Source organism: Spermophilus citellus (genome assembly GCF_964194105.1).
Source record: "Spermophilus citellus genome assembly, chromosome: 5".
Lineage (NCBI taxonomy): Eukaryota > Metazoa > Chordata > Mammalia > Rodentia > Sciuridae > Spermophilus > Spermophilus citellus.
Window position 1 is genome coordinate 169,101,987 of NC_138186.1, and position 17,971 is coordinate 169,119,957.

At 40.8% G+C, this 17,971-nt stretch overlaps 2 protein-coding genes across 2 annotated transcripts in view; one reads left to right on the forward strand and one right to left on the reverse strand.

Annotated features, from left to right (window-relative positions):
• PACRG (parkin coregulated) overlaps positions 1–17,971 on the forward strand; it is a gene marked incomplete at its 5' end in the record, with an annotated part of 515,654 nt that overhangs the window by 113,948 nt on the left and 383,735 nt on the right. The gene's annotated exons all lie outside the window — the stretch shown is intronic.
• On the reverse strand, positions 1,314–17,344 carry LOC308650434 (eukaryotic peptide chain release factor GTP-binding subunit ERF3A-like; the record flags this gene model as incomplete). Its single annotated transcript, XM_081296443.1, has 2 exons — positions 1,314–2,469; positions 17,237–17,344. The coding sequence occupies 2 exons, from the start codon at positions 17,342–17,344 to the stop codon at positions 1,738–1,740; spliced, it is 840 nt and encodes a 279-aa protein (XP_081152569.1). The 3' UTR covers positions 1,314–1,737.

The following is a 17,971-nucleotide window of genomic DNA, read 5'->3' on the forward strand; positions in this document are numbered from 1 at the left end:
GTATAAAGAAGCAGACTTGAGAGGAAGGAGTTGTGACAAAGTGGCTCAATTCTTTGAGCATTTCTTACCAGTTAGACACCACAATCACTTAACAATCTGTTAATCAGAAGTTATTTTTAGTGGCCTAGCAGCTGATGCATTATTGGGTTTCTCTTCAATGTTTTTGAAAGCTGAAAGCTGCAAGCCACCTGACTTAAGATGGGGTTCACTACCCAGCCATCCCAGCCCTTTGCTTTCTTCATACCAATCCCACTGCTGGGTGTCAAACTGGCCTGTGGCCAGGAGCCCTGGAACAGTGTGCCGTCACCTTTGGGGTGGGTGAGACATTTTTTACTTTTTAATTTGTAAACTGGCAGAAAGGGGAGTTGAGAAAAACAGACATTAGAGGCTTTCCTGAGAGAATGATTTCATTGACAGTTTAAAAATAGGAAATGGAGCTATTACAGTTTGAAGTGAGGCGTCCCCCAGAAAGCTCATGTTAGACGATGCAGGAATGTTGTGAGGTGAAATGATCAGAGATTAAGAGAGCTGTAACCCCATCAGTGGTTTAATCCATTTGATGGATTAATGCACTCCTATATGGTAACTGTAGGCAGGTGGGGTGTAGCTAGAGGAGTAGGCCACTGGGGGCATGCCTTTGGGAATTGTATCTTGTTTCTGTTGCTCCCTTCCTGGTTGTCATGAGCTGAACACCCTTCCACCATGATGTTCGCCTAACCTCAGGCTGAAAGCAGTGGAGCCAGCTGACCACGGACTGAACCTCTGACACTGTGACCCCAAAATAAACTTCTCCACTGAGTTGTTCTTGTTGGATATTTTGGTCGTGGGTTGACTAATCTGAATCTGGGTACTCCCTGGAAAGACTTAGTGACAAAGGTTTGTGCACCCCATGTGAAAAGCTCTGCTGCAGAGAGCCCTGGTGTCCTTGGGGTTCAGGCAGGGGAGTCTCTGTCCTCTGCTTCTCAGTACAACATGCAGTTGAACCCTGACTTGCCATTCCTTTTAGCTTCCCCAGCAGCTTACCAGTCTTTTGACTTTTGGCCTCGAGTTAACCTTTTTCATTCTTTTTATCACAAATTCCATAAAACGCTGCTATCGTGAATCCTTGAACCCACCCTTGTGTTTATCGCCGTAATAGTGTGACAGAAAGAAGTATACATGCAAAGCTGTATTACCAGTGTGAGACCTTAGTGAAGCTACTTAACCTCTCCATGAGCCGGTTTCCTCACTGGTACCTGTAATTCTAACTCATAGGGCTGTCTTTTAATATAAGAATTAAGTAAAATAATATATCCTTCATCTTTTTTTTTCAAATGGAATATTTTATTAACATGGTAGTTGTCTTTGTAACATGTGCACACACACTCGCACACTCAGAATGATCTGCCTGGGGAAAAAAGACTATGCCTAAGGGGAAAATGAAAAATAAAAAATTCCTGTAGGTTTTCATTATTGTAGGCAATTATGTCCACATCACTTACAAAGCTATTGCCAAATCTGTCCAAGGAAGCAGAGTTTGAAAGGGGAGGGGGGAGATTTTGGGATAAATTCCACAGTGGCATAGCAGAGCTCTCAATATGAGAAAGCTGACATAATGTGGACTTTTGCTGTGAATTTTCTCTTTGCAAAATATGGGAAGAAATTTATCAATGGGCAGAAAATAAGAGAAGGCGGTGTGAAATAGGCTTTTGCAGTCAATTATCCTCACAGTATTGTGCAGGGTCATCAAGAAAATGCTTAGTCTTTCTCTGGAACCAGTTTCAGAACTTTTCCAATTGCAATGGTCTTACCCTCATCTCTTAAAGTAAAACGACCCATTTGAGGGAAGTCTTTAAAGATCTCAAGGCAGATGGTTCCTGCTGTCCTTAAGCGGGCGATGCATACTTGATCTTGTTTCACAAAACGGGGTCGAGTCTTATTTTTTTCCCCTGATTTTTTGTCTACCAAGCAGATTAAGGCTGTTATTTCGACTTCCTCAATACAGGTATGAATATGCAGCACCGCATTATACCCTGGGCAGATGATGGATTTGTGCTCTATAATCACTATCTGGGCATCAAACATGCGTCCAGAATGACAAAGGTTATTAGGATCACAAAGTATGAATCCTGGAAGAATCTCTTCTTCTTCGATTCCTTTGAGTCTGATTTTGAGGTTTTCACCTGGTGCTACAGAATCTGTTTCTACATCATCAGAAAGTATTCCAAGAACTTCCACGTTGTGCTTATTTGGCATCATCACAAGTTGCTGGCCTTTACAAATAGATCCTGATTCCAGCTTTCCCAGGACCACAGTGCCCATATCCTTGTACTTATCCACAATTGGCAGCCTGATTGGTCCATCAACTGATCTATTGAAGTTTGGCAAATTATCCAGATATGGAATAAATGGTAATCCATTGTACCAAGGACAGAAATCTGATTGCTCTTTGAGATTTGCTCCAGTCAGTCCTATTGTGTTTGGTCTATGCTAGATAAGAATATTGAATATTATTATTATCACTAGTATCATTAAATCTTGAAATCAAACTGACAACAGTTGAAGGAAATATATAATTAATACATGTCCACAAATTTAACACCCCATGTGTTTTGCCCTAAACTATAGTTATGTTTTTTTATTTGCATTATATATTTAGTTCTTACTAACTTGTGAATTCTTAGACGTAAGAGGACCATTTGTGTTCTAGTTTAAAAAATATTGGATGTGTAGTTGCATCCATTTGTTGGATGCCATTGACATTTGATAGATGACATTGACGGTATTTACTGTATGCATATGAGACTATGTCTAGAAAGGCCACTGTCCAGCAGTTATGTTGAACGCCTTCCAGTTGGGGCTGACTACCTCGTTTGTCTGGTATGAATTTTATTTTATCCTAACTTTGCCTAGACGAGCCTGATGACATGTTTGAAAAGCCCTACTCCATGGCTGGTGTTAGCATGACCCACCCACGTTCAGTCTGCTGTGGCATGCCATCCAGTTCTCCATTGGTAGTCCCCTGAGAGTCGTAGGGTGTCCTCCACCCACCCTCCTCATGCTGTAGCCTCACTCTCTTTGCAGAGGGACAGGCTGGCAGAGGTACTGTCCTTAAGGCTGTTCCTGTGACACACTGGGTGTTGGAGGCAGGCGGGAGCAGGCTGGCCTGGGTGCTGGCTGTCTCAGGGGCTGCCGAGGCCTGACTCCATCCTGCAAGTGTTCTCCATGGTTCACTCCTGAACTTCACGCTGCTGGGAGTCAGTCACGTGCTCTTGGGCGAGACACTGAAGCTCTCTTGGTCTCTGTTTACTCCATTATCAGGTGGGGATAATGATGCCAAGGTGCCAAGGCACCCGCTGTGAGGATTAGATGAAACAACCCGTTTAAAATATGGATCACCCCACCTGGTACCCGGGAAGCACACCCTAACTGATGGCCCTGCCATAATTACCTGTCATTTATTACCCTGCTAGAATCACTGGGAGTAGCAGCCTCTGTCAGCTTCGGGTGAGGCTGATTCCTAAGTCACAGAGACTTCTTTTGCTTCCTGAAGAGATTTAATTAGGGTGAATATATTTAACATCATCTATTATCCTATGTATGAAGAAGAAATTTTTAAAAGCATCTGTTTTGTTCATTTGTGGTACCAGGACTTGAACCCAGGGCCACTCTACAGTGAGTCATTTTTAATTTTTGAGACAGAGTCTCACTAGGTTGCCAAGGCTGACCTGGGACTTGCAACCCTCCTGCTCAGCCTCCAGAGTCCCTGGGATGACAGCGTGCACTCCCATGCCTGGCTTAGGTGTTTTGTTTTGCTTTTTAATTGTCGATATTCTAAGAAAAATGAAAAAGAAATAGAGGTTGAAGGTCTTGACTTACCAAATATTAAAATGGCTTTAAAATAACTCCAAAATACAGGATGATACTTGATAGAGAAGTCAGCAGTACAAATAACCAAGAAGCCCCCATGTCCGTATGAACAGGGCATGTTCTGAGGGAGCTGGGGAGTGATGCCCAGAATCGCCCTGGAGGACACAGGTGGCCTTGGCCCACCAGAACCACCACACCCTTTTTAAGGTAGACACAGTCCTCTCTCTCCCCTGAGAGGCCTCTGCAGGGCCTAGCACACTTCCTTGTGTGTAGTGGATGCGTGGGTGGAGGTAGATGAATCACTAGCAGACCTTGCTAATCAGTTAAAGTTCCTTTTCCCATGCAGCCCAGGTTCTGCCTCAGATCTCCTTCATACAGTGCTTTTGACTTCCTCAAAATTTCATGTCAAAGCTGACCAGGAAGGGTCACTTAGCCTTGTTCAGTTTTAAAACTGTGATTTTTATATAGCAAAGTGCTGAACTGTATTGCAATCTAGTACTTCAATATTAATACATTCAACCGACTGTGTGGCCTTAGGAAAGTCACTTCATTGTGATGATGAAGGGTGTAAACCTGGGAGATAATAAAGAATTATCAGGTGTCATGCCGTGGCCCTGGAGCGTCCTGTGGTAGCATGGTAAGGAGAAATACCAACAGCTATTTTATTAGATGTGTGTCGTGTCTCAAGAAAAAAAAATCCGTGCACAAAAACAGTGAAGGCTTTGAAGAATGAACAGATCTTTTGCATGTGCAATGCCGCACTTTTAACATGTTATGTAATTAGTTTAAATGATTAGTTTATTTAGCTTCATGGGTCTAATGATTACTCTCTTGAAGTAATTTGAATCATCATTTAAACTTTTATGCAGAGTACATAACATGTTCAAGAACTCTTGGTACCTGGTATGTATGTAGCCGTAGTTCTGCTAGAATTCAAATAGCATTTTCTATCAGAGACATCTAGCACCACTCTGCCTGCTTTTTCCCCTGGATTTTGTTTTTCCTGTGTTTGGCTGAAAAGGCATCTGGAGTGTTCCAGCGTGTTTACCCAGTCTTCCCATAAGAGGCTGAGGGATCAGCTAATCAAGAAGGAAAAGCCGAGCTGCCAGTAGGTGGCTCACTGCGAATGTGCTTGGGACGGACCAGAAATGTCACCCCTCCTCCACTTAGCCTTTGTTTTCAATCCCTGCTGCTTTGAGCCTTTTTCTGTAATGTCTGAGTCATTTGCAGGGGAAGAGGAGGGAAAGAGAAGAAAGCAAGCATGCAGAAGCCTCCCAGCGCCAAGGAGCAAAGCCCCATCTTACCCTGAGTGGTCTCAAAGTGAGCCTGTCCCAGTTCTCCTTTCCACACACAATTGCTTGTTCTTTTGTTCCTTGTGTCCTTGGCAAAGACTGAAAGAACTAAGCCTGTAATACTTGGGCCCTCCTGTGTCACTTAAGAAATAATAAGCCATTGTCTCCATTAAGCCACCCTTGTTTTAGCAAATAGAGTCCAGATACTGGATAGGGACCATTTGAAGGGGCCAGAATGGAAGTAGCAATGCCTTCAAAATTCCCTAGAGAAGCTGTTTTGTTTCTCCTGTTTTCTTGCTTCTTACTGAGAAGATTCATATTCAAATAGGCCGGAATAGTTCTGCACATTCTCATGCGCCCAGGAAGGCCTTGATTATGGCTAATTACAATGAAGAATGAAGCCCTAACAAGAGTGCTCAATCAGATTGCTGTTCATGCATGAAGTGACTAAGGCCGGCCAATGGAGGTGTGATTTTTGTAATTACAAACAATGTGGCTATTTGAAAAAATGCTTAGTAAATCTGTTCAAGACAAAATAAGGTCTAATTAATCACTTTAGGTTCTGAATTCCCAGAGGATCCATTTTCTCTCTCTCCCCCACCTCGCTCTTTCTTTGTTCAGTTTTAGGGTCCCTTTAATAAACTAGATCTAAGTACACAGTGTGTTCTTTACGCCCACACTTTCATTTGTTGGAGGAATGCAACTGTGTCACCTATTCTGAAGCCATCTTCTCTGCCAATCATGTTGCAACCTGCTTTTAATGCAATTTGACAGAAGGTTTTTAAAAATAAATGTGTACATATTCTTGTTATTATCTGACAAGAAAATGCTTTGACTTTTAAGTATTAATTTGGTGCCATATTGGCATCATCACTGGTCTGGCATATGTTAACTCTTGAAATTCTGTGAATGCTACCTGTGGCCCTGGAGCAATCTTTAGAGGGGGAAAAATGATAGCTTCTCCTTATTTATCCCAAGGTTCATGGGGAGACGGTTATAACAAAAGCAAATTAACAAAACAGAATGGATTTAATGTTAGTATCATGTGTCATGAGAGGGTTTGGAAATGAAGAGCCAAAGAAATGGGTAGCTGCGTGTTTTCACAGACAGTCCTGCAGAACTGCGACCCAAGACGGAAGGTATCGTGGAATGGGAGCAAACTGTTGGGTGTGCCAGGGCCTTTGCCCAGCCTCTTCCCTTCACTCCCTGGGGCCTTCTCTCCTCCGTCAGTAGAGGGCCTTGAGGGCCAAGGGAGGGAGAAGGTCAGAGACTGACCACAGGTTGCCTTGGGCAAGTTGGTGTAAGAGCAGTTCCAGTTTCCGTGGTCGGCTGTTGGGAGGAAAGGGCAGGGGAAGAGAGACCTTCCTGCTTCTGAGGTTTCCTCAGTTTCCTTCAGGGTTTGTTGCTCAGCATGCCATGGGGTCAGATGCGGGGGGGTCACATTCTGAGCTCTGAAAATATTCCACCCCAGTACCTGGAGGCTTCCCGGCCTCAGCGCCATTTCTTTTTCAAAAGTGCTTGAACCAAAGATGTCCTGAGCTTGTCTCCTATTCTGTTTGCCATTTTGTCTCAACCTTAGTTTCCTCATCTAAAAATAGATTCACATCATAGCAGAGTTTCTGAAATAGATGTGCAATGATAAAACGTTCAATTAAAGGTTTTCAATGCATCAATTAAATCTGCCCAACCATTCAAGAAGTTCATTAGTCTTACCTTTGGTTTCTACATATGAATAAAAAGGAACTAACTTTTCCTAGTTGAGTTAACAGTCTAGGAATTAAACTCACTACAGATTTTACCTAAGGAGGGACAGGCTTACCATGTCACTTGTGGCCCCACCACACCTGCCATGGAGGTGGTTCTCTGAACTCCCATCCCCTTATCTTCCTCCTCCCTTTCCCCCCATGGTGGGTTATAAACACTAAATGCCTCTCCCCATATCAAGCCAGAAAACCCGGAGGTCACTTTCTGATCTCCTCCCTTCTGCCCTGGAGACTTTCACATGGTACATAGGATCCTGCTCCGACTGCGAGTGAAAACTGAGAATATATAATATATATTTTCCCTACAGAGAACCAGAATCTGAGCACGCAGGCCTTGCCAGTCACCCCAGTTCATTACAATTAGAGCACACCCACTTTGTACAATCAAATTTCTACACATCTGTCCAGTCTTCATCGAACTTAATCATAAAAATAAAAATCTCTGGGTTCAGGCTGGGGTTGTGGCTCAGCGGTAGACCGCTCGCCTAGCTCGTGCGAGGCCCTGAGTTCGATTCTCAGCACCACATAAAAATAGTGTCCAACTAAAAAATAAATATTAAAAAAAAATCTCTGGGACCTTTTGTCCTTATTCCTGAGTCACGTAGAACTTTGGTTAAATAAATGTGATTTTTTCTTCTCTTGTTAATCTGTCTTTTATTCCTTGAGATGGCTTAGGATATTATTATTTTTATTTCCTACAGGAGCAATGGATCTTAAACCTTGACTGTTATTCTTTCTAAAAAATGGAGTTGGCAGGGAGATGGGGGAAGGAATGGAGAATAAAACAACAGCACCAAAGACTAATCTTGGTGTGGTTATATTAACTAATTTACAATACATGTCACCTCTAAAGGGAAGCACATGCTAAAGTTACTAGTTTCCTCATGAGGCTAGCAAAAGAAAGCATTCTAATAGCAAGGCAATAAATAATTCCACAGCAATATCTGTTTTCCTATATTTTTGTTTCTCTAGAATCTTATAATTTATAAGAAGACTTCTTCTAGTGATTTTCTTTCTTTTTTTAACATTTATTTTTTTTTTTTTAGTTGTAGACAATACCCTTATTTATTTATTTTTATGTGATGCTGAGGATTGAACCCAGGGCCTTGCACGTGCTAGGTAAGCATTCTACCACTGAGCCACAACCCCAGCCCCTTCTAGTGATTTTCACCAAATAGATTTTACATATAATGAAGACAGATAAAATAACAAAATGTAAGGGAAAAAAGTGACTTTCAGTTTCTGTTCTTAATTCTTTTAAAAATGAATTGTCTTTATACAAACGTACAAATTGATTGCCTAATAGTAATTTAAAACTGAGTCCCATTTACCATATTAAATTAGTTTTGTTTTTATTTTGCAAATGATTTGGAGTCATAACCTACATTGTGAGTAGTTAAAAAAATCATTCTGGCTATTATTTTATCTATGCAACATACAGATTTTGTTTTCTAGGATATGCAGTATAAGGCATTTGCTTTCATAAGTAGAGATTTAATATTTAATGGTTTACCTCCAATTCCTGATTAAACAATTAAAAATTATTGCCAATTTTTAAATTTCAATCAAAAGACATAAATTTGAAATGCTCTGATATGTGTCATGGAAGAGAAAGCTCTGGTTATGTTCTCTCAGCAAGTTCTGGAGGTTCAAGTGGGAAACTATTCTGTTCTTGTTATGGTGTGGGCTCCACAGCATTTACATTTTGAATATAAGAGAATATGTTTTTAAAATCTGATGAATTCAAGTACTTGCTTGAGAGAATAAGTACAGTCCATTTTTTCCCTGATTAAAATCGAATCTGTTACTTCCTTTCTTGCTCACCAAACACATCAATACAGATGCAAATGAGGTGGGGTCACTTCCTGTAAATCATCTGTCAACCTACATCAGGCAGAAAAAGGATGGATGAGGAGAAGAACTGCTTCTCCTAGAGCTGTGCACAAGGCGTATTTATGGCCTTCACAGCTGGCAGTGCCGAGCGTTTACAAATATGACTTCATACACATCCTGAAGCACTTTGTGAATTAAAGCAAAGTATAGAATCTGAGAGGATTAATAGAATTTCTTAGTAACTGTTTAATAAAATTAACGTGTGGTTGATCTGATGTCTTATTCAGTTGCCTAATATATATTCTCAGTTTTCACTCACAGTTGAGTCTTAAAATAAGTTCAGAGAGTGTTTGGGGGCCTGGGTGTGTAGCTCTGTGGTAGAACATGTGTTTACATGGCATGTGACCCCAGGTTCGATCCCCAAGACTAAAAAAAACCACAAAAAACAAAAACAAAACAAAACAAACAAATAAAAACAGTAATTAGAGATTAAGATAGCCAAGATTCTAAGACTATGAATGCAATAAATATAATTAATTAAAATAATAATAGGATAACAACAATATCGTGCATATATATAGTACCTTGTATATTCCCCCAAAGGATTACTATTGCCTTTAATTTAAAAATTTAAAAAAGAAAAAAAACTGCAAGAAAAGTTGGGCAGGTGTTCTTAGCCACCTGTAAGAGAAAGCAACTGAGGTTTTGAGTGAAGTAATTAGCCTAAGGAGCTCCCAGAAGGAGAAGAGCATCCTTCTTCCTCACCTCCACGCCTCATTATAGACAATAGTTTCATCACATCCTCGGTGTGCAGAGACACTGGCAGAAAGCTCTGGGTCCTTAAGCGTTGGATAAATCTGCTTATGTTGAATCTTTGCAAAGTACGCTAATCATGATTGTTGGTGAAATCACTTTAGATTTCTGTTGTAAAACCCTACAGCACTCCATTCGTATTGGTGTCCCTAAGTGACATATGGAGCTGAAATGCTGAGGGACAGAGTGGGTTTCTGTCTCAGTGAGGAGCTCTGATTTGGACGCACTTTGTTGGGAAAGAGGCTTGGGCAAGGCACTGACCAGGAGTCTCAAGAGCTTGGAGGATCTCAAGACTCAGGAGGCAGGATTCAGGCAGCCTCACAGGGCCTCACACATGAACTCCATTGTCCCCCTTGTACCACTCTGCGTGAGATTTAGAGTTACAGGAGAAAGGGAGAGAGAGGCACCGGCAAAGCGTGGTCATATTGTTATCCCAGAAGTGAGAGGACTGTGCTGGCCAGGAGCCTCTGGGACTCTCTAACCTCTGTGGTGCTGGGGGAAGCACCTTTGTTTATTCCCTCCCTGTTCAGTGCAACAGGGGAAGGGAGGTTCCTGGAAAGGCCCTGGGAACGCCTTTAGGAAGGGAAAATTTATTCTCTGTGCACAAGCAACAATGCATATCCTCTAAAGAATCCCCTAGTAGCTGAAGGAGAATGTCTGTGTAATGTGCCGCAGGATGAGGGCCAAGGTCCACTTTATAAACTAGGAGTATTTACATATGCCAGACTCAGAGCAAAGATCTGATACTAGTACAAAATCACTCCATGCAACTGGAGTGGTTGGTTATGTGCCTCCGTGCATGTTGCTAAACCATCATCCATAAAGTGGAGCTGTGACACTGGAGTAAGACAGACACAGCATGTGCTGGGATGAGAGCCACTTTCAGGGGTGCCATCACATCCCAGACTTGGGGACATGTCTCTCTGACCGCTTGTGCAGATGATGTTCCACGGCCTGTCCATGTGCACGTTGCAGCCTTCCCATGTTGAAGGAAGATGATGGAGGCCTTGGTGCCCTTTGGCCTGGCTTAGATTTCAGCTGAAAATTAATTTGAAAACATTTACTTTTGCTACTCTGAGCTGGTCAGTGATCAACAGGAGATCCAGGACACTGTGTTTTATCTCAAGCTCATGTTATGAGTAAAAAGCACATCAGGAAAACACTCAAAATAATGGAAAGAATCTGCACTGCCTCCAGCCCAGATTCCCACAGTAGCTCCAGACCAGGGGTAACACAAAAGGCCCACAGGTCTGAGGCACCTGGGCTTCAATCCATGTGCCACTCCTCCCTGCTATGACGCTGGGCACACAGCCTGGGCTCAGCTAGTACTAGTTGAGCAAATAATCGAATAACTGCATGAAAACACTACTCATCTGGACCTACTATTCAGTTCACCCCATTTATAAAATAAGAGAGTTGAGCTAGACAACTTCTGCCCAGCAATCTGTGTATATCACGATCAACAATGTTGAAACTTGAAGAGAATGCAATCTTTAGATTGCCACAGATATATTTCCAAACAAAGCATATTGATTGCCATTGGTAAAGATATTTGAGAATATGTGTGCAAATGTATCCATTTTTTTCCTAGAAAATTAAAAAAAAATACTTGTCTTCTTTACAACCAAACAAGAGAAAATGGCCCTCACAAAAAGGATTGAACAGCAGGCCAAGAACCTGTTGAGAAATAGAATAAGCCAAGTTTAAAAGCAGAACAACATTTATACAATGAGCAAAATTGACATTTATCAGATATCTATGCTGGGACATAACAGGCTATTTTAATAAATCCTTAAAAATTCAATGTGGTATGTTTTATTTTTGAATAAATGAGGAAACAGGCTCAGAGAGATTGCTTAATTTGACCCATGTTATATAGATAATAAACAGGTAAACCAAGATTTAAATGTAGATCTTCTGTATAAATCATTCATGCTTTTACACCCACCTACTTAATGTTATTGAGTTGTTTCATTTCAAAGTCTTGTTTTTCTCCTTCATTTTTCTTCTTATGTTTTCCCTCAACACAGTCTTTATTCTGAACTCTTTCTATTACTCTGTTTCCCACTCTGGATTCCCTCCTGTTTTCCTCTCGTTGGTTGTCTGAGGCGTCTGTGTTCCCTATTTAGCCAAGGTACTTTCTCTCCTCCCAGTTATCTTTGGAGGATGTAGAATTCTCTACATTTTCAGTCCCAATGACAAGCCACTTATTTCTGAATCTTGCCTTCAAATAATAATCTTATTTAGCTCTCTTCCTCTCTCTGAATTGGGTATTGTATTCCTGTTGTTTGTGAAGTCATTTACACATGCTACACAAACAAACAAAAAAAATTATTTAAACACTTCTGACTGCCAATCGTCCATATTATGCTGCTTGATCTCCATCATGAAATCACAATTTAACATGAAATATATTCTAAAGAGAAGGTATTTTATTACAGCAACAGAGTAGAGCTTTAAAATCCCCCACGCTAAACAGTATATAGTCATCATCATTCTGTGGCGGTCTGTTGATGCCCTGTTGGGTGCTGGGCCTTTTTCTTGGTACTGATCTATGGAAGTTAGTATCCTGTTGATTTAGGAATTTAAAGATTGACCAATAGACATAAAATGAGACATAGATGTTCTTTCTACCTACCTATCTGCCTATGTGTCTATGGTCCTATAGGAAAAAACTATTTTAAGGAAAAGACCCAAGAAAGATTGTGAAGTGCCTACTTGTGTTTTCATCTTTGCTTTTAAGTCTAGATCAACTCTCAAGGTTCTATATATTTTAGAAATTTTAATTTTCACTAAAATAAACTTTAGTCCCTATAGATGTTGGCTTTTCGGAATACTTGGTGGTTTGGAAAATCATTTCTGTCAAGACTTCCTCACAGAGGGAAGGAGCCCTCTATGCCTGTCACCAGTCCCATTCCCACTCCAACGAGTTCACAGCATTCTGACTCACACACAATAGACCCCTGTTGTAGGCAAGTGCCATGCATTATTTCTTTATTTCTTTATACCTATAAAGTACACACTGTGTCTTTAATTTTTAATTTGTTTTAATTATTTATACATGGCAGTAGAATACATTTATGCACTTTGATATAACATACATAGATGGGGTATAATTTCTCATTTTTCTAATTGCACATGTTGTAGAATCACATTGGTCATGCAGTCAGATATATACATAAAGTAATGAGGTCTATTTCATTCTACTATCCTTCCTGTTCCTATATCCCCTCCCCTGTTCTTCCTTCACTCTCCTCTACCTAATCTAAGGTAACTCTGTTCTTCCCTAGTGTCCTCCTTGTTGTGAATTAGCATCAGAATATTAGAGAAAACATTCAACCTTTGGTTTTGGGGGGATTGGCTTATTTTGCTGCATGATATTTTCCAACTCCATCCATTTATCTGAAAATTCCATAATTTCATTCTTCTTTAAAGCTGAATGATATTCCATTGAATATATACACCACATTTTTAAATCCATTCATCTATTGAACGACACCTAGGTTGATTCCATAGTTTAGCTATTGTGAATTGAACTGCTAAACACACTGATGTGGCTGTGTCACTATAATATGCTGATTTTAAGTCCTTTGGGTATAAACTGAGGAGTGGGAGAGCTGGGTCAAATGATGGTTCCATTCTGAGTTTTCTGAGGACTCTCCATACTGCTTTCCATAGTAGTTGCACCAATCTGCAGCCCCACCAGCAATGTATGAGTGTGCCTTTTCCCCCACATCCTCGCCAACACTTATTGTTGCCTGCATTCTTTTTTTTGTTTTGTTTTGTTGCCTCTATTCTTGATGATTGCCATTCTGACTGGAGTGAAATGACATCTTACTGTAGTTTTGATTTGCATTTCTCTAATTGCTAGAGATGTTGAACATTTTTTCATGTATTTGTTGATCAGTTGTATTTCTTCTTTTGTGAAGTGTCTGATCAGTTCTTTAGCCCATTTATTGATTGGGTTTGTTTTTATTTTGTTGTTGTTTGTTTGTTTGTTTGGGTTTTTTTGGCCTTAAGTTTTTTTTGTGTTCTTTATATATCCTAGAAAATAATCAATGCTTTAACTAAGGTACATGTGGTAAAGATTTTCTCCCAATCTGCAGGGTCTCTCCTCACATTTGATTGTTTCACACTACATTTTTTATATCATGTTCAAAGAAAAATTTCTACCAAAAAGTAATTGGGTAGAAATGGCTTAGACTTACATAGTGATTGCTGAAAGAGTGGCATGTGCCTGTTCTGGTCCCCCAGGGAATCTCACACCAGTTATCCGGTGTCAACTGAACAATTGTGCACATGTGTGACACACCCTTGTAGAGCAGCAGGCAGCTCAAGAAGCCTAGATGAAGGCTAGATTATTCCTCTGGACCATGGTGCTCAACAATTGACACAGAGTACTTATTTAAGACCTCACAGCTGCTGCAGTCTGAATACTATTTGAGATATAAAATTGTGGGGTGTATGTGCAATCTGCCTTGTCTCCCACAGAATTAGAATTTTGTGAAGATAGGTAGGTATATTGAGAAAATGACATCTTTCTGCTGAACACACTACTTTTATTCTCTTACCTACTATTTTAGGATTTATTTATGGGGATGTAGCATCTTAATATAATTTACATCAAAACTTCTCATAAATTCATCCGTGTGTTTCATGTTGAAAGAGGATTCTTTTTTAAAAATGTATATATCAAATTTCAACTACACTGATTCATTTTGAATTTTCTAAAGAAGATTTTAAAACAGCTTAGACTGAAGCTATCCAGATTTGTAATTCCACTAAACCCTGTTATATGATCCTGAAAATGTTTAAGCACATTACATATAATTTAAATTATTTAAAAGTTTATTTTACACTTCTTCAAGACTCAGAACTCCTTAAATTTATTTCACAAAAGGCTTATCTTCTCCAGAATAAATTTAACTTGCCTCATGCAATTAGTACTTAGAAAGGCTCAAATTAACTGGAACATAGCTAAATAGAACCTTTAATTAACTAGATTTTTTTTTCTTTTTGCTCTACTTTTGGAGCTTGAAATCAGTAGAAAACAAACAAAATAGAAAGGATTTGTTTTCAAAAATCCTCCTTCAAGGTTTGTGCTGGGCTCAGTAAATAACTACCCAGGTTTTCATATTACAGACCTATGAAGTTATGATTCATTTAAAATAATGAGCCAATGTTTCCTGAATCATGAAAAAATTAAATTATATGTTATTTACTAAGGCAGAAAAGTGAGCTAATAGATGTTGAGAATATTTTCAGCAATGAAAGATGGAAGCAGAATTGGTTTCCTAGTTGTCATTCTGAAAACCCAGAAATTATATTAACCCAAACTCATTTTTACTCAAGCATTCTAATTAATCAAATGGATTAACAAACAGATGGGTGAAAGATGAAAAATACTGTGGGAGAGGGGAAAAAAAAGGTAATACTTTTGGCAAGAGAAACTGCTCATTTAAAATAATTATAACAAAACCTGCATATTTATTGGATGCAGGAAATCAAGGACTGTCCTAGGTTTTGCCAGCTCAGCCCCTGAAGCCCTACGTCATCTGCCCCTTTCCAGAAGTCTAAGAACATCTCCTACCATGAGGGCTTTCCCAATCCCATTCCGCTCCAGTGTTATGCATTTTTCAGTAAGCAACATAGCAAGCCTACCACACTTATGTGCAAGGTACCACCCTCTGCAGCAGAAACTCCCACTAGCATGCGCACGTGGCACTTGTACTATAACCTCTGACAGTCTTCTGTGCTCAGAATTTGCCCCTGGAGACACTTTATTCTTCCATCTTATCTTTTTTTCCTAAGAGAGGCTTCCCAAATACGTAGGAAAAAAATCCTAAAATAAAATGCTGATTTCTCATCTCACTCTTTCATATATTTACTGACATTTCTACTTCCAAAAACACTGTGCAGGAACATAAAAGACACAGTTACAAGAGCCTAAAGAGGAAAGTGGAAAGGGTGGATGAGAATTCCACTTGAGAGACTGTACTAAGAAGGGCAGTCTGCAACTGAACCAAAAGGTACCAGGCATATTCATGACAGGACAGAGAAAGCAGGAAACAGGTCCCTTATTCATGTCTGATTAAAGGACATAGATCAGTGCACTAGGAAAGCCAACATTTTATCTGGAGTAAACTCAAGAGGTGTTTCCATCCTCCTTCTTTACCTCTGGGCTGGGCACATGATAGGCATCAGTCCCGAGGCCCTTCTGCTGCGAAGGGACTTTGTGGGTAGACAAGTTCAAAGGCCTCATCTCACCTGAGACCTGATACCTGAGTGCTCCCCAGTCTTCCTAACCACCCACCTTGGCACCCAGGTAAAATGGCTTGAGCCCTCAGTCCCCATCTCACTTTCTATCAGAAACCTCAGGACCCTGCCCAATTCTTCTTATTTGGAGTTTTCATTTTAGTTCTGTTTTTTTTTTTTTTTTATTATTTTAAACTCCTGCCAAGGGCATTTCCTGGTTATCTCTCCATCCCTGTTGCCAGTTTACCCTCAGATCTTTAATAACAGAAATCAATGGTAGCCTATATATATATATATATATATATATATATATATATATATATATATATATTTAAACCAAAGGCTTAGTGGTAGCACTGGGGTGATTATGGCAAAAGTATTCCATCACTATTATGGTTTGCATCTGGACTGTGTCCCTGGCTGGTCCCCAATACAGCAATGTCCAGAGGTGGGACTTTGGAAGATGGTTGGGTCATGAGGGTCTGACATCACCGGTGGATTAATCCATTGATAGTTGAATGGACTACTGGAAGATGGGACCTAGTTGTTGGAAGTAGGTCACTGGGGGCATGCCTTGGAAAGGTTTATCTTGTCCCCACCTACTGCTGCAGCTGCTAATCCTCCTCCTCCTTCTTCTCCGCTCCCCATCCCGACCTTCTGACTTCCATGAGCTGAGCAGCTCTCCTCCTTCATTCCCTTCTTCCATGATGTTCTGCCTCACCTCAGGCCCAGAGAAAAGGAGCTGGATGACCATGGACTAAAACTTTTGAAACCACGAGTCAGCCTTTCTTCCTCCAAGTTGTTTGTGTCGGGTATCATGGTCACCTCAACAAAAGCTGACCAACAGACTCGCCATGGGCTCTCAGACATCTCTGTGGCAAACATGGTAGCCCTCTCCCTGGGCTCTGGCTCCCTCAGGGTGGTGTAGGCCTCTCCTTCAGGGTTCCTTCCTGGAGCAACTTGACTCTTCCTCTTCTTTTCTCTCATTCACACTATTCAGAAGGCCTAACTTAACATGATCAAAATTTACATTGAGCCACTTTCTAAACCAAAGGAGCAGTATCCTGAAGAGAGATGCTGTCCTACTGGAGCAATGGGCCTAAGCTGAAACCAGAGTTGAATGTAATGAGCGTTTCACACACACCTTGGTGAAACGAATCCCGAGGGCCAGGAGGTCACCCTCTTGGTGTCCTGGGAATCTCTACCAATCAGGTCATGCCCAGTTCCTCCAGCAGAAAATGTTCTCAAAGGAGCGCAGCCCTAGAAGGCAGCGTCACACCATGGGGGAAAGAGCCTGCTCCCTGAGCCAGGTCAGGCCTGGCTTGATTCTTTTCTTTGTAGCTCACGACTTTGCTCTGTGCTCTTGGACCATTTTCAGTCTTCCAGAGACTCATCTTGCTCATTCCTAAAATGGGGAAAAGAAATCTTAACCTTGTGTCCGATGTGCCATTTACTCTTCAAGGTGAAAGCCGGAGGCTTGCCTGTTGGAGCTCTGGACAGGATCTTCGTCCCAGCATCAGCAGCTTCTTCCAGCTCCATCCCAAGCTCTCAGACATGCCACAGAGCACACGTTTGCTCTCCAGCTCTTACCTCCTTCTGAGGAATGTGTGGCCTGCTCCCTACCCGCAAGCACCCAAGGGCTGCAGGGGAATGCCCTAGTTCACCTACAGAGAAGGATTGTTTGGGATTGCCAGACAATCACAGGTGAATTCTCGAAATCCATTAACGAAGGACCCAGACTTTTCCAACGCTGTGCTCACCTGAAACCTTGAAGTCTTAGCACCTGTTTTCTGAGTATGGCCCAGTAGAACGTCTTGTTGACAAAAGACTAAAACTTATTACTTGAGAATAATAAATCAGAGCAAAAAAGATGTCGAGTCCATTGCATATTATTAGTTTCAAGTTTATTAATCCTTATTTTATGAGATTTAATTTTCATAGTGTTTACTTTCCCATTCAGCAGATTGCCAGAAAAGAGAATGACTTTTGTGTTCAGAGCAGAGATAGGCTTTGCCTTGCTAAGATAAACGCTTGAGTTATAAGAAGTCATGACAGGTTACGGGGACCCTTTTGTTTACCATGATAAAATTAATACCTTACATGTTGTCTGAGGAGTTTGTAAGATGTTACAGATTTACTTTTAATATAATTTCAAAACCTAAAAAG